The 13,836-nt window shown below is 44.2% G+C and overlaps 1 protein-coding gene across 10 annotated transcripts in view; it reads left to right on the top strand.

Moving 5' to 3' along the window:
* GPAT2 (glycerol-3-phosphate acyltransferase 2, mitochondrial) overlaps nucleotides 1-12,797 on the top strand; it is a 46,694-nt gene extending 33,897 nt beyond the window's left edge. For all 10 annotated transcript variants that reach the window (XM_089537691.1, XM_089537692.1, XM_089537696.1 and 7 more), the window contains 9 exons: nucleotides 2,072-2,142; nucleotides 2,582-2,843; nucleotides 3,831-3,979; nucleotides 5,095-5,172; nucleotides 5,853-5,966; nucleotides 8,331-8,451; nucleotides 8,757-8,822; nucleotides 11,876-11,931; nucleotides 12,362-12,797. In XM_089537691.1, the coding sequence (XP_089393817.1) occupies nucleotides 2,072-2,142; nucleotides 2,582-2,843; nucleotides 3,831-3,979; nucleotides 5,095-5,172; nucleotides 5,853-5,966; nucleotides 8,331-8,451; nucleotides 8,757-8,822; nucleotides 11,876-11,931; nucleotides 12,362-12,478 (1,034 nt within the window). In that variant the 3' untranslated portion in view covers nucleotides 12,479-12,797. The remainder of the gene's footprint in view (nucleotides 1-2,071; nucleotides 2,143-2,581; nucleotides 2,844-3,830; nucleotides 3,980-5,094; nucleotides 5,173-5,852; nucleotides 5,967-8,330; nucleotides 8,452-8,756; nucleotides 8,823-11,875; nucleotides 11,932-12,361) is intronic.
* Nucleotides 12,798-13,836: the final 1,039 nt, after the last annotated feature.

Below are 13,836 nucleotides of genomic sequence, written 5' to 3'. Positions count from 1 at the left end.
TTTCCAATTATCCGCTATTTTAATATCGTTCCTGAACTGTGCTGTCTATGCTAATGCATCGGCTGCGTGACTTTCTGAAAATGGCTCACACACGTATGTTCTTCCTCCCTCTCTGTTTTATGATCTGGGAAGAAGAAAACTTTGCCTAGGAAAAGCCTGAGTTTCACTTGTAAAGGGAAGCAAGGGGTAGAAACTGACCCAATGCAAGCAATGTCTTCAGCAACTTAGGCAGTTGTGGAGGGAGGATCATCTATCTCCCATCTGACATAACCTCCCTGTATCTGTTCTGTTAATGCAATATTCAGAACTCTGATAATCCTTCCCCTGTTTGTTCAGATGAAACTTCCAGGGCTATATGGTCCGAAAAACCCACAAAAAACTATGGATGCCAGCCATGAAAGCCTTTGACTTCACAATCCTTATCAGCTTTGCATGTAACACAAAACTGGGAAGGATGGCTAACACATTGGAAAATAGGAAGAGAATTTGAAAGGACCTAAATAAACTAGAAAGTTGGGTGGAAGTTAAGAAAATTCAATAGAAACAAAAGTAATAGTCTGCATTTAGTCTCTAAAAAGCAAAGGCGCATTCATGCTCCTAGGCCACAGCATTGTACCACGCATCTAAAGAAATAAGTAAGGTTTGATGTTGCTGCGCAGAGACAGCAAACTTTGCAAGAACAGGAGAGGCAAATTCCCTTTCAACTCCTATCAGAAAGAACACAACACAAAGCCACAATTTGGCTTTTGTTTTTGACTCTTTTTGCTGGTGACCTTTGAGCAAAAGAGAGTTGCAGGTTGTCACTGAACGCTCTGCTGCCGCCACCGCCGCCACTGTTTCCTAAATGTGAGGAGCAGCCGGAGGGGCTCTGCCACTGATCCCTTTTTGAAGCTGGGTGCCCTCCCTTGTCTGTTGCCCCCTTCCTCTGGTTCTGCCTTTTGGGGGAAATCCAGGTGAAAAGAGGACTATGTAGACAGCCAGGAATGAAAGGCTGAGAGCGATGGAGCTCTGAACCTTCCCAGGGAGGGAGCAAGTCTTTCATGTTGCTCTCCGCTGGGAAGTGAGTGCTTGGCTTTCATCTTCCTCTAGCTCAGGGCTTCCATTTTCCCTTTGCTTGGGGGAGCCATCTGATCGCCCATCCCTTCCTCCAAGCCAGATGTGGCCACTGGGCTTAGCATTTTCTTTTCCCTGCAGGCAGGTGGGCTTAGCAAGCTGCGGTTCTCATTCTGTGGGCTTGGAGAACTCAGGCTTTGCAGGCTACTTTGAGATACTGCAATCTTCCTTAATCTCATACCTTCCAGCTGTACGAACTATTGCTTCTATCATGCGCCATAGCCTCCAACTGTCCCTATTAGGCAGGAACAGTCTTGGTTAGTCCTCTGCCATCCCACTTTTTCGGCTACTTTTGAAATGTCTTGCTGGCTCTCTCTCTCCTTCTCACGCTTCCCTCTTTGTCCTCAGCTCACTTCGTTTGCTCCAAAATGAGTCCAAAGTACAAAAGTGCTTTGCGCTCCATTAACTTATCGGGGGGAATCTTCACCATTCAGGACTTAATTTTGTGTGAAAAAATATGTGGGTGTGAAGTCGAAGGCTTTTTGTGGGGTTTTGGGGGAAATCTTCTAGAACATGGTCTCATAGCCCGAAAAAACCACAAAAAACTAAATATGTGGGTGGTTCGTGTGTAGGGGATGCCCTGAACATGGCATTTTCTGAACAGAAGACAAGTTCTTGGTGTAGAGAACATCATTTTCCATGCAGAAAATGAACATTTCACAAAATGCAAACAGCATTTCCTGTGCAAAAATAAACATTTCAATGCAGAAAATAAAAGTTTTGCGCCAGCGTGACTCGCTCTGAGGTCAGAATGAGATGCCCAGCGTGATCTGCACCCATAGCACTGGACTGACCAGCTTGCATTGGGTCTGCATTGGGAGGCAACGGCCCTTTGAAAACCTGCAGCAGGTAAAAGGAGGATTTGGGGCCAGGATACTCCAAGGACTGCCCTGAGCATTCTGGCAAATGTAGATGAACACTTAGGCATCAGCAGCTAACACTGACCTTTCTCTCTTAGCTGGCGTGTCTTGCTCTGCCATCATGGCTGCGGAGATTATGGCTGCCCTTCTGCTGCACAAGCACCAAGAGGTAAGGATGAGAAAAAGTGTGGGAAGGAGCAGTGGAAAGAATGTATTAATAAATGATCAGAACTGGGTTTCTGGAGTAGCAGGAAACCCCCCTGACATAGAGAATCTTCATCATTCAGGACTTAGCTGTGTGAAAAATATGTGTGGGGTTTGTGGGAGGGGTGCCCAGAAGATGGCATTTTCTATGCAGAAAACAAGTTCTCTGTGCAGAGAACATCGTTTTCCATGCAGAAAATGAGCATGCCACAAAATGAGTTGTGAATGCAAGCAGCGTTTTCTGTGCAGAAAATAAAATTTCTGCCCAGAAAATAAAGGTTTTGTGCAAAAATGTTTTCTGCATCGAAGGGGATTTTGAATTTGAGGATCTTTATTCCTTTTTTTTTAAATCCACTAATAGCCCACATTGTATTTTCTTGGCTTTTCTGCACCTCTCTGTCCAGGGCGTCCTCCTTTCCCGACTGATGCAGGACTTTGCCTGGCTCACGGAGGAGATCTTGCTGCATTATTACGATGTGGGTTTCTCAGGGCAGGTGCGCAATGTAGTGAGGCATGCTCTCATTTTGCTGCGACGCTGCATCACCATCCAACACCTCTCAGTGGGGGATGTGCTAGTGACCCCCAAAAAGACAGAGGCAGCTGTGACAGAGCTGAGCCAACACAGTGCCGCCCTCCTCCCTGTCTTCATCCAGGAATCTCTGGCGGGTGAGTGCCGAGGTTCACAAACTTTGGTCAAGAGGTCTTGTATGCTGTTGGTCAAGGGGTGAGAGAGGCATTGGGGTGATGTTTGCAAAGCTGTGGCTAGTGGATTCAACTGTCTGCAGTATCTGGACTTGAATTCAATCATACCCGCACTTTTCTACAAGGCTGGTTTGTATTCACATTGCACAGTTATAGTGCTTTGATAAAGCTTTAACTGCTGTGGCTCCATCTTATGAAATCTTGGAATTGGTGAAAAGCTGGAATAGTGTGATGGTTGGAATGTGGGTTCGATTCCCAGCTCAGCCGTGAAACCGACTGGGTGACCTTCTCTCAGCTTTGGGGAAGGCAGTGGCAAACCTCCTCTGAACAAATCTTGTCAAGAAAACCCTGTGATACGGTTGCCATAAGTCCAAAATGACTTGAAGGCACACAACAGCAACAATGATTTGAATTCTCTGCCAGTGCGCTCTAATCTTGTAGTTCAGGGGAATTCTAAGTTCTTCATGGAACTACAAAGCCATGTCAGTTACAGTGGGATCATGCTGTTATAACCGCTATAATAACCAAGCAACAGAGTCAGGAAATAAGTCAGTAAAATTATATATGCATGTATTAAAGTCCAAGGAGTAAAATTTAAATTCCATTAGCCACACAAAAAGAAACCTCTTTTGAGATCCAGGTTACTTCTAACCTGTGGGAAAGCTACCCACCCCCTTCTTGGGCAGAGAATATTGAATTGCTCAGGAAGTCTCTGTGGTGCTGCATTTGGAAAGCTTTATCCTGTATGATTTTTAACACTTTTGCTTGATGATGAAGCCAGCAGAACTCTGGGAGCTTGTATCATGTATTTTGTGCAATTTGGTTGGCTCAATAAAGGTATCACTGTTTGGTGGATTTGGGATGTTGTTGTACTGAAGCACAAAGTGTCTGTTCATCTCAGGAGCCTCTTGCCCTGACTGCAGGGTGGGTCTGCTTGTTGTCCCTTTGCAGGCTGTGCCATCAATGCCCTCCTGATGGAGCTTCTCCCTTTCCTTGGAAGCCCTGAGCAGCTCAGGGACGTGTTGCTGGTCCAGGAGGAACTCCATAAAAAGACCCTCTTGCTGGCCCAGCTCTTGCAAAGAGATTTCCTCCTGTGCCAGGTAAGGTGCCCACCTTTCTCTTCTAACCTGCAATTTTGAAAGTGCACCAGAAGACTAGAAAGGCCAGGTAGGCCAGTCTTGGGATTTGTCTGAACTTGCCAGAATACTCCAGACTAACACACACACACACACACACACACACACACACACACACACACACACACCCTGGGTATTCTGGCCCCAAATCCCCCCTTTACCTGTTGTAATATGTGGTGGTTGTTGTTGTTTTCTTATATCCCTCCTTTCTCCCAATATAGGGACTCAAGGCAGTGATGGTAAGGCAGCTGCCTATCATTGCCACATTTTGCTGTGGGTTAAATTAATCTCACCTCCTCTCCAATGGTTTGCTGGTGCTTCTCCTGGCGCTGCTGGTTTTTTATCGATTTGCCAAATATATGAGCAATGCCTCCCTGTTTCCTAAATTCTTAGAGAGAATTTTAGTAATCAATGAGCAAAAATCAAATCAACATAGCCTGGTAAATTTTCAAATTGAGGAGGAGGATTGTATTATTATTATTATTATTATTATTATTATTATTATTATTTTCTTTCTTTCCTGCTTCTCCTCAAGGCTCGAGGCAGCAGGATACAGCATGTTAAAATAGAAAACACAATTAAAATCACATAAACCCACAGTTCAAGTGCAATGCAATAAAACCGTTAAAACGCACTCATACAATCAAACAGAATCTTATGATTTTAATGGTTGAATGATTATATTTTAAATGGGGTTAGAATGAGGTTATAAGTATGGAAGAGAATGCTTATATGTTTTTATGACGATTTAGATGTGAATTTAATTCTTGTGTGCTTGTGTATTTTGTTATTTTGAATAAAGATATTTTAAAAAGATATGTTCATAAGAGCACATATACAATAAAAAGGTCATGATTGAAAATGGACTGGGTGGGCCTGCTGGAAGTAGTGGTTAGTGGTGGTGGCAACTGGGGAGATGGCATTATCGTTGGCACATTTTAGAAATGCCATTTGGTACATTTGAATACCAGCATGCCTGCCAGGGAAGATGAGGGCTGTGACCCAGCTGTGCATCTTGGTATAGATGGCAAAGCCCTTTCCAACTTGTAAGGAGTATTGATTTCTTTGCTTTCTCCCAGCCTTGTGAATCTATATATTCCTACTGCCAGGCTGCCGTCGACAAGCTGATCCTGTGTGGGTTGCTAGTAGCTGAGGAGGTAAGCTTTTCCTTGGAAAGTATGGGGTGGGTAGTGGTTGGGGAACGGAGAAATCCAAAATCAAAACACAGCCCCATAGGGATATCACTCCCTTTTGCGGCATAAATATCTTGGTGCATCTGGACCTAGCATCCCAGACTTCCGATTGCTGAGTATGTAGAGAGATCTTGCAGCACCTTTGAGACTCATTGAAAGAAAGAAGTTGGCAGCATAAACTTTTGTAGACTTAAGCCTACTTCCAAATATTATTTTGAGAGTGTGCCAGAGCAACAATCCTGTCCCTTCATAGGAAAATCACTCTCTGTTTTAGAGAGAGGTAAGGCCAGACTAGTCACTCATACATAGTTGGCAGCAGGCAAGCTCTCTTGGAGTTGGGTTATTTTGCATTGGTACGGGTTCAATGGTTCAGTTTCCCCCCCCCAAAGTTACCATGCTGCTCCATGTTCCTCCAGAGTCATAAGCCAATGCTCAAACCAATATGGCATGCTGGTTCTCATACGGAAAGGTGCTATTAAGATACCTGATTTTGTAGCCAAGACTTAGGGTTCCCAACAGCTATTTTTCAGTACATTATTGTATTCCAGCCCAACATCTGGGAATTGCTAGTCTGGGCCTTGTGGGTTGTGGAGGCAAATTGCATCTGATTCTCTGGCTGGACCACTCTTTCGCCTTTCATTCAGGTGCCCAGCGACGTCTTGGTGTGTGACACGTCTCGCAAGCGCTTCAAGGCGACGGATGACTTTGGCGACAGTGACAGCGACTACGGGGATGATGCTGGGAAGCAGTGTTTCAAAGTACGGTGGGGTCCTATGCCACCCTGAGCCCCCTTTAATGGTCCTGGCTCCATCCTGTGGGATCTGGGGAATTCTGGTTTTGGTGAGGGATGGGGAAATCTCTTCTTAAAGAGCTCTGGCCCACCTAACAGGCACTACAGCCCATGAGCTCTCTAGCAGAGTATTTCCAAGTTCGCCATCCATATCCATGGATTCAGCAATGAGGGACTCCACCATCCTCAGCTTGAAAATATTCCAAAAAGAGAGAAATTCCAAAAAAAACCATAACTTGAAATTATTTTTTTAAAAAAATACAAATTCCAAAAAGCAAACCTTGATTTTGCTATTGGATATAAGGACCATCATTGCAAAATGCCATTATATTTAATGGGACTTGAATGTCCATGGATTTTGGTATCAGGAGAGGCAAGAAGTGTGCAGGTAGTAACCTGGGACCATTTCTTGGGGTAAAAAATGCTTTCTCCTGGGTCTAAAATGGCTCAGGGGGCAAAAAATGTGGTGGAAATGCCCCCTTTGGGGGGCATTTAGGGCCACATGGGGGCAAAATAATTTTTGGATTTTTTCCCCCAAAGGGTATGCAAGTCTCAAAAAGTCTCCAGCAGAGCTACTGCAACCTGCTGTTCCCATAGTTGCCCACCTTGCATTACAACATCCATCTGGGTTAGGGGTCTCCCTGGGGCCACATGAGAACTTCATAGCCCTAGTGCTTTGCAATTGGGGTCTCTGTGGGGTATGGAAAACCCCGGGTTCCTGAGCTGTCACGCTTCTTCCCTGCAGCTCTGCAGATCCCCCTCTTTCTTGGCCGGGCTTCATGTGGGAAGGAAGCCACAGCACCAAGGGAGGCCGCCTTCCTTCCTCATCCCCATTGTACAAAAAGGGAACATCAAATTAGCATATAAATTCCTGCTTCCTTTGTTTCTCGGTGCTCACATGTGACACCTCCCGAGTTCACAACCTGTCTCTTCAAATGCCAGCTGTGTGGGCTGCAGCTCCGAACATTTCTTCGGCATTCTTTGGAAAGGGGAGCAAAGTTCTTCTCTGCAATTACAGGTTCAAGTCAAGACGGGTCCTTTGCTCTTAACTCCCTCCTTGGGCACCAGATTTAGCCTGACTCTTCCCTTTTCCTTCTCCATCCCATCCAACAGCGCTTGAACTTCTGGAAAGAGAGTGCCCTCTCATGGATGCAAGGAAGCTGTTGTTTCTCAGTGTGCATGCAAAGTTTCCCTACCATTTCCATCTTGTGGGATACACAACACACGTGCACAAGATGTGGCCAGAAATGGCTGTTTTTCCTTTTCTTCCTCCTCCTTTTCCCCTCTTCTTCTTTTCGTTAGTCAGACATGTTCTGAGTTGGAACCTGCTGCTATTCTGGGCCTCTCCAAGACTTTGGTACTAAAAAATGACCCACATCATTGCTATACAGTAAGCTTTATCTGTGATGCAGGAGGTGGTCCATAGCACAGGAAGCCTTACTGCCCATCATCATCATCATCATCATCATCATCATCATCATCATCATATTGCCTTTCTCCCAATATAGATTGAGTCTCCCATATCCAAAATGCTTAGGATCAGAAGCATGTTAGATTTCAATTTACTTTAGATTTTGGGATATAGTCAACCCTCTGTACCCATAGATTCCTTATCCACAGATTTTTTAAAAACATACATTCTAGAAAGCAAACCTTGATTTTGCCATTTTATATAAGGGACACAATTTTACCATGCCACTGTATTTAATTGGGACTTGAGCATCCCGTCTTGGCACCAAACCCCAGCAGGTAGCAAGGGCCCACTCAGCTATCTTGCAAATGAAGACCAGGTCTAAACGCAAAACTCATTTATGTTTTGTATGCATCATATACACGTGCTCTGAATGTAATGTTATATATTAGTATGTTTTTAATAATTTTTCCCATGAAACAAAGTTTGCGTACATTGTACACCATCAGAAAGCAAAGGTGTCCCTATCTCAACCACCCATGAAGAAAGTTTTGGTTTTTAAGAGGATTTTGGAATTTTGGATAAGGAAGATTCGACCTCTAAAGACGCAGCCTACAACATATTGAAAAACAATACATATTAAAAACTATACAAATATGTTAGTTCAGCAGAAGGCCAAGGTGTGAACCATGGGCTGCTTTTGGCTCTTGGGCCCCAATTTGCAGTCCCTGAACCCTTTTCCTAGCATCCCCCCGCCAAAGCCCCTCCACCTATTATTATTATTGCTGTTATTATTATTATTTGTACCAATGTTCAGGCTTTTGCAATCCAGGATGGATTTTCAGTGTTTTCTTTGCAGAACCTATGCAATTGCCATTTGGAGGTCCCCCAGTCCTTGACTATTCTTCTTTTCTGCACCAGGTGAACCAGCAGGAAAGTAGCTGCACCTTCTTTGTGTTCATCTGTTGTCTTCTGAGTCCTCTCCTGAAGACCTTGGATAGAGCTGCTGCCTTTCTGGGAGACCTGAAGGACCCTCAGCCAGGTAGGTCTCAGTGCAGCGTCCCTTGATTTACGTGACTCTTTGCAGCCATGAGTATCCCTTAGAAATCCTTGGAGAAGGCTTGCACTTAAGGCATTTTAAAAATCATGTGGCTGGAATCCTCTTGATGGATAAGCCAAAGTTGACTTGAAGGTACATAATAACAAAGATATTCCTGATCCAGGATCTGCTATTCCTCAGGAGCCATGTCCTGTATTGTAAACCTGTGTTGTAAGACTGGTGTGTGGTTTCTTCTACTTCGATGGCCACCTCTTCGAATCACATATTGCCATCTATCCCCCCTACAGAGTCCCAGTACCTGGAAGGCCTGCATCAGTTCTTGGTGAGGAAGGCAAGAGAGGACTGTTCCTTTGGTGAGTCCATAGTGGGACCAGGGAAGATTAAATGGCCACAATGTTCTCCTTGCAGAGCTTCAGTCATGCAGTGGGCGAAACTGAGCTTGGGTTTAGGAAGTCCCTCATTGAAATTTCACTTCATTTGTATTGTGGCAGATGAAAGATGCTATAAACAAAACTGCTATTGCTGTGGCTATTCTGAGCTTGCTGGAGAGGGCATGGCCCAATGGGCACCTGCTTTCACATCTGGGGTTCCTGTGCTTCAATTCAATGCTTTTGGTCAAAAATAGAGAGTGAAATGAATACTGTTACAAGTCTAAATGTATTCCTTAATCCTAATTTGGCCCTTTGTGGCTGGATTTAACAAATCTTGGGGCCTAAAATACCCTAAAGGTATTTTAAAGCTGTTTGCCATTACGTTCCTCAGAGGCTGAGAGAGTGTGACTTGCCCAGTGGGTTTCTGTGGTTGAGCAAGGATTCGAACCCTGATCTCCTAAGCCTCACTCAAACCACTACACCATATTGCCTCTCAGTATTGGTACAATTGAGTCTGGAATTCAGCTCTTTCCAAAAACGACATGTACAGAATCAAGAAAGCGTTGTCGCCTCCCGGGGAATATGGTCTCCTTTTATTTTATTGATAGCTGTGACAGCAGATCAAAGCAAGCAGCCTCCAGCTTGTCATGGCTGGGTCTGGACAGGCACTTTGAGTGATCCTGGCCTTTGCCTGTCTGTCTGTTACGTGTGGATCTATTGAGGTATCTTTTTGTGTTTCCGGTCATGCTTTTTGTTCGTCTTGAGAAATATTTATTATACAGTATATATTTTAAAAAAAGATACTTCAGTCACTGAAAGCCCCTCTAGGCGCATGGGCCTAATTTAAAAGAGATGCAACAGATTAAATGCAGAAAGTCTGGCCTCTGCAGCACCTTCGCAAAAGCAGAAGAGTAAGGCTATGTCAGCAGCACTGGCAAACTTGCCCAGGGAAAATTTAGGAAGGAGGGCTTTGGGGTGTGACTGGAATTTTTAAGGACCAAACTAGAGCCATCATCATCATTATTATTTTATTTTCTTACATCCTGCCTTTCTCCCAACATAGGACTCAAGGTGGACTCATAGTGTTGTGCTTTGAGTGTTGGACTACAGCTCTGGAGAGCAGGGTTCGAATCCCTAGTCAGCCATAGCAACCCACTGGGTAACCTTGGACAAGCCACAGTCTTTCAGCCTCGAAGGCAAGAGCATAGGATCTGAAAGAGACCCCAAGCGCCATCCAATCCAACCCTTGCAATGCAGGAATATACAATCCAAGCACTCCCAACTGATGGCCATCCAGCCTCTGTTTAAAAAGCTCTATAGAAGACCCCAGTAGACTCTGAGGCAATATATTCCACTGTCAAATACCTCCTCTGAACAAATTCTGCCAAGAAAACCCCACAATAGCTTCACCTTATGGTTGCCATAAGTTGGAAACTTGAAGTCTTTGACTGTGTATTCCTGCGTGGCATGAGGTTGGTTTGGCTGACCTTTGTGGTCTCTCCCAATTCAATGGTTCTGTGAACAACTAACTAGATAATGCTGTTCATTACATGAAAGCACTTAACAAGCATTTTTTTAAAAGCCTGTTGTTAATTTGCCTTAAAATTGGCATTGACTTATGGCGACTCTATCCCAAGGGCATTGTGGCAAGATGTAGCTTGCAATTGGCTTCCTCTAAGGCTAAGAGGAGTGAGACTTATTATTATTATTATTATTAACCTTTATTTATGAAGCGCTGTAAATTTACACAGCGCTGTACATGCAATCTTTTTAGTTAGACGGTTCCCTGCCCTCAGGCTTACAATCTAAAAAGACATGACACAGAAGGAGAAGGGAGTGGTGACGGGAAAGGGTAAGAGGTCCAGCAGTTCCTCTCAACCTCCGAGGCCTGGACCAAGGCAGATGGACTGGAGGGAGGGCTTGGCTCCAGAATGGAAGGTTAATCATTATCCAGGGAAAATACATACTCACAAGTAGGAAAATACATATACAGTACATAGCAATACAGGAAATGGATCGATAAACAGCCAACAACAGAACATCAGATAGTAAGCGACAATTATGCGATGCCTGGGAAGGCTTCTCTGAACAGGATGGTTTTCAGCTCCGTTTTGAAGCTGGTTAAAGAAGTGATGGCTCTTGCTTGTGGAGGAAGAAGGTTCCAGGAGTGAGGGGCAGCAAGTGAAAAGGGGCGAATCCGAGATGGGGCAGAGGAAATCCTGGGCTGAGACAGGAACCCTTGACTACCAGAACGGAGGGCCCTGGTGGGAAGGTGAGGAGAAAGAAGGTCTGATAAGTAAGGAGGGGCCAGTCCATGGAGGGCTTTGAATGTCGACAGCAGGAGCTTATACTGAATGCGGAAAGGGAGAGGGAGCCAGTGAAGGGATGCCAACACAGGAGAGATGTGGTCAGAGCGGTGGGTGGAAGTGATAATGCGTGCAGCTGAATGCTGGACAGAGATTAAGGGACGGAGGTGAGAAAAAGGAAGACCAGCCAGGAGGACATTACAGTAATCAAGTCGTGAGACCACTAGGGCATGGACCAGGATCTTGGCAGTAGAGGCGGAGAGATATGGTCGGATTTTGGCAATATTGTACAAAAAGAATCTACAAGCCTTGGCTGTGGTCTGGATCTGAGGGATACACGACAGAGAAGAGTCAAAGATAAAGCCAAGACTGCGGGCTTGCTGGACCGGTTGAATGGAGATGTTGTCCACAGAGACAGAAAAGGAGTGTTGAAGGTTGGGGTTAGGAGGAAAGACAAGAAGCTCCGACTTGCCCAAGTGGGTCTCCTAGTAGGTTTCTGTGACAGAGTGGGATTTGAACCCTGGTCTTCCAGAATCCTAGTGCAGTACTCAAACCACTATGGCAGGCTGGCAAACTGCAAAACGGAGGGGGAACTGGAAGGACTTGTGCATGATTTATACAGTGTAAATGAACCCTAAGTCATCTGGGAGTGTATGGAGGTACTTGTCACGCACAGTCTCTACTTTCACCGGGGCTTCTCTCTTAAAGCTTCTTTTCATTATTTTCCAGAATGTGCCAACATGACTCTAACCGCAATCTCCATCCAGATCTATAAAGAATTGGGGGTAAGTTGCATTGCATGTGCTTCCCCCATCCACCATGCTTTCCAGATTGGAAGATGCCATCATAGCCATTTTCTAGGATCTCCTATTCCATGTCATCATTGCTACATTTAGTTCTATCCCACCGTTTTCCCCAGATTGGGACTCAAAGCAGCTTACGACGAACGGAAACGTTGTCAAAAGCGTACAGAATACAAAAGCTAAAACACAAACAATCAAGTCAAAACATGTATCAGTAAAACACACACACTGTTTGTGTGAGCGTGAAACTTCATCCCCTTAGATCCAAACTACATGTGATGCCATCCATGCCATTTAATAACAGAATTAAAGCCAGTTTTTAAAAGTAAATTGCAAGCGTAAGGGTTCCCATCCAGGGATGCTCATAGCTTTTGAGTTGTTTTCCCCCCTGCTCTTGGTTTTCTTTTTCCAGGTGATAAGAGAAGTCCCAGGGCAAAAGGAAGCCACTCTCCACCTCTCTGAAACCTTTGCTGCCAAAGAGAACCAAGAGAAATTGGAGAAATTCATCCGTCAATTTATCTACAACTAGGCTCCAAAAAAGGACACTTGCAAGGAGTAGTTGAGGGGTGCCATTAAATGCATCCCTCCCCACCCAGTTTTGATAGTTACCTTGCCAGGGCCATGATCCTTTTGGGAATTTGAAAGGTAGAAATGTTGCTTAAAGAGCACTTGTCTCGAGTTTGAGTTTAAAAGAATAAAATCCATGAGCATCTGACGATTAGGAATAGGGATGACTTGTTCTACGACTTCTTGTTTTGCTGTTTTCAATGCATCCTACCCCAGGAACCTTTATTGCTGCAGGTGTGGCATTGCAAAGCTAATATAATAAAACCAGTAATGTTTAATAACTTTGAATTGTTAACTGTTGACTTCAGCATGCCGGCCTGGCCTGTGCCATTGTGTACAGTAGTGTTTCAAAGTCCATTTGTACAAATACTAGCTTATTCCTACTAAACTGATATGGATAAATATTGTTCTGGTTTCAAAAAGCATGGTTTCAATACCATTCCACTGTGATGGAAATACTTGTTTAAAATACAAACAGCATGGAGTTATTGTCAAAGTGATGGAGAACTCTTAAGTTTATGGGAAGCTCAGGAGGATGTGTTTGTATGTGTGAGTTGTCATTTCCTTTTCTAAACAGCTATTTTGGCAATAGAAAATGTTTAGAAATGCAATGTTGTGAGAGATCTGTTTGTCCGGTGCAAATGGCTTTGTATGTCTAGATCTAAAGCATGCTCTAAAAATCAAAGAGATAAAACCAGGGCATAAAAATCTGACTTGAAACATAAGGAGTGTATAAGGTCAAGAAATACGTGTTGCTAGATATCAGAATCTCTAACATTCACTTGTGCCATTTTAAGGTGCAACAGACTCACCTCAAAAAACTTCTGTTCAAATTCGAACATGGACCATACCAGACTTGAGACATTCTGAGCACTTTCATGCCAATGTAACTGCTAGGGCTTTGTAGTTTGGTGATGCACTAGTGCTCTCAGGCAGAGAATTCTACAGATCCCAAGTTTCCATAGGATGCAGCCATGAGAGTTGGTATTAGAATACTATAACTGTGTGGTTTGACGGAGACTTCTCTGGATCCTATCTTGTTCTCCGGAGAGGTTCTCCATACCCCTCTCTCTGCTCCCCTTACAGATTTTTTCACAGTCAATTTATTCCAATTTACAGCCTATTCCAGCACAGCATTTCCATGCTTAGAAGTTGCATCTGTGCAACTGTTCAAAGAACCTTGACTAGTGTAGGATGTGCCCATCTTTGCACAGGTCTTGGTCAATGAAGAACCTTCAAACCACGGGTTAGAAACTCCATGCTGGAGCTTCCAATATAAAATAACAGTATTTACAAGTTAGGCTCCAATATGAGATTAAT

Source organism: Sceloporus occidentalis, unplaced genomic scaffold (assembly GCF_023333645.1).
Source record: "Sceloporus occidentalis isolate IW3139 unplaced genomic scaffold, rSceOcc1.0.p SCAF_9, whole genome shotgun sequence".
Taxonomy (NCBI): domain Eukaryota; kingdom Metazoa; phylum Chordata; class Lepidosauria; order Squamata; family Phrynosomatidae; genus Sceloporus; species Sceloporus occidentalis.
Note: the sequence above shows the minus strand (reverse complement) of the source record. Positions and strands in the feature narration are given on the sequence as shown.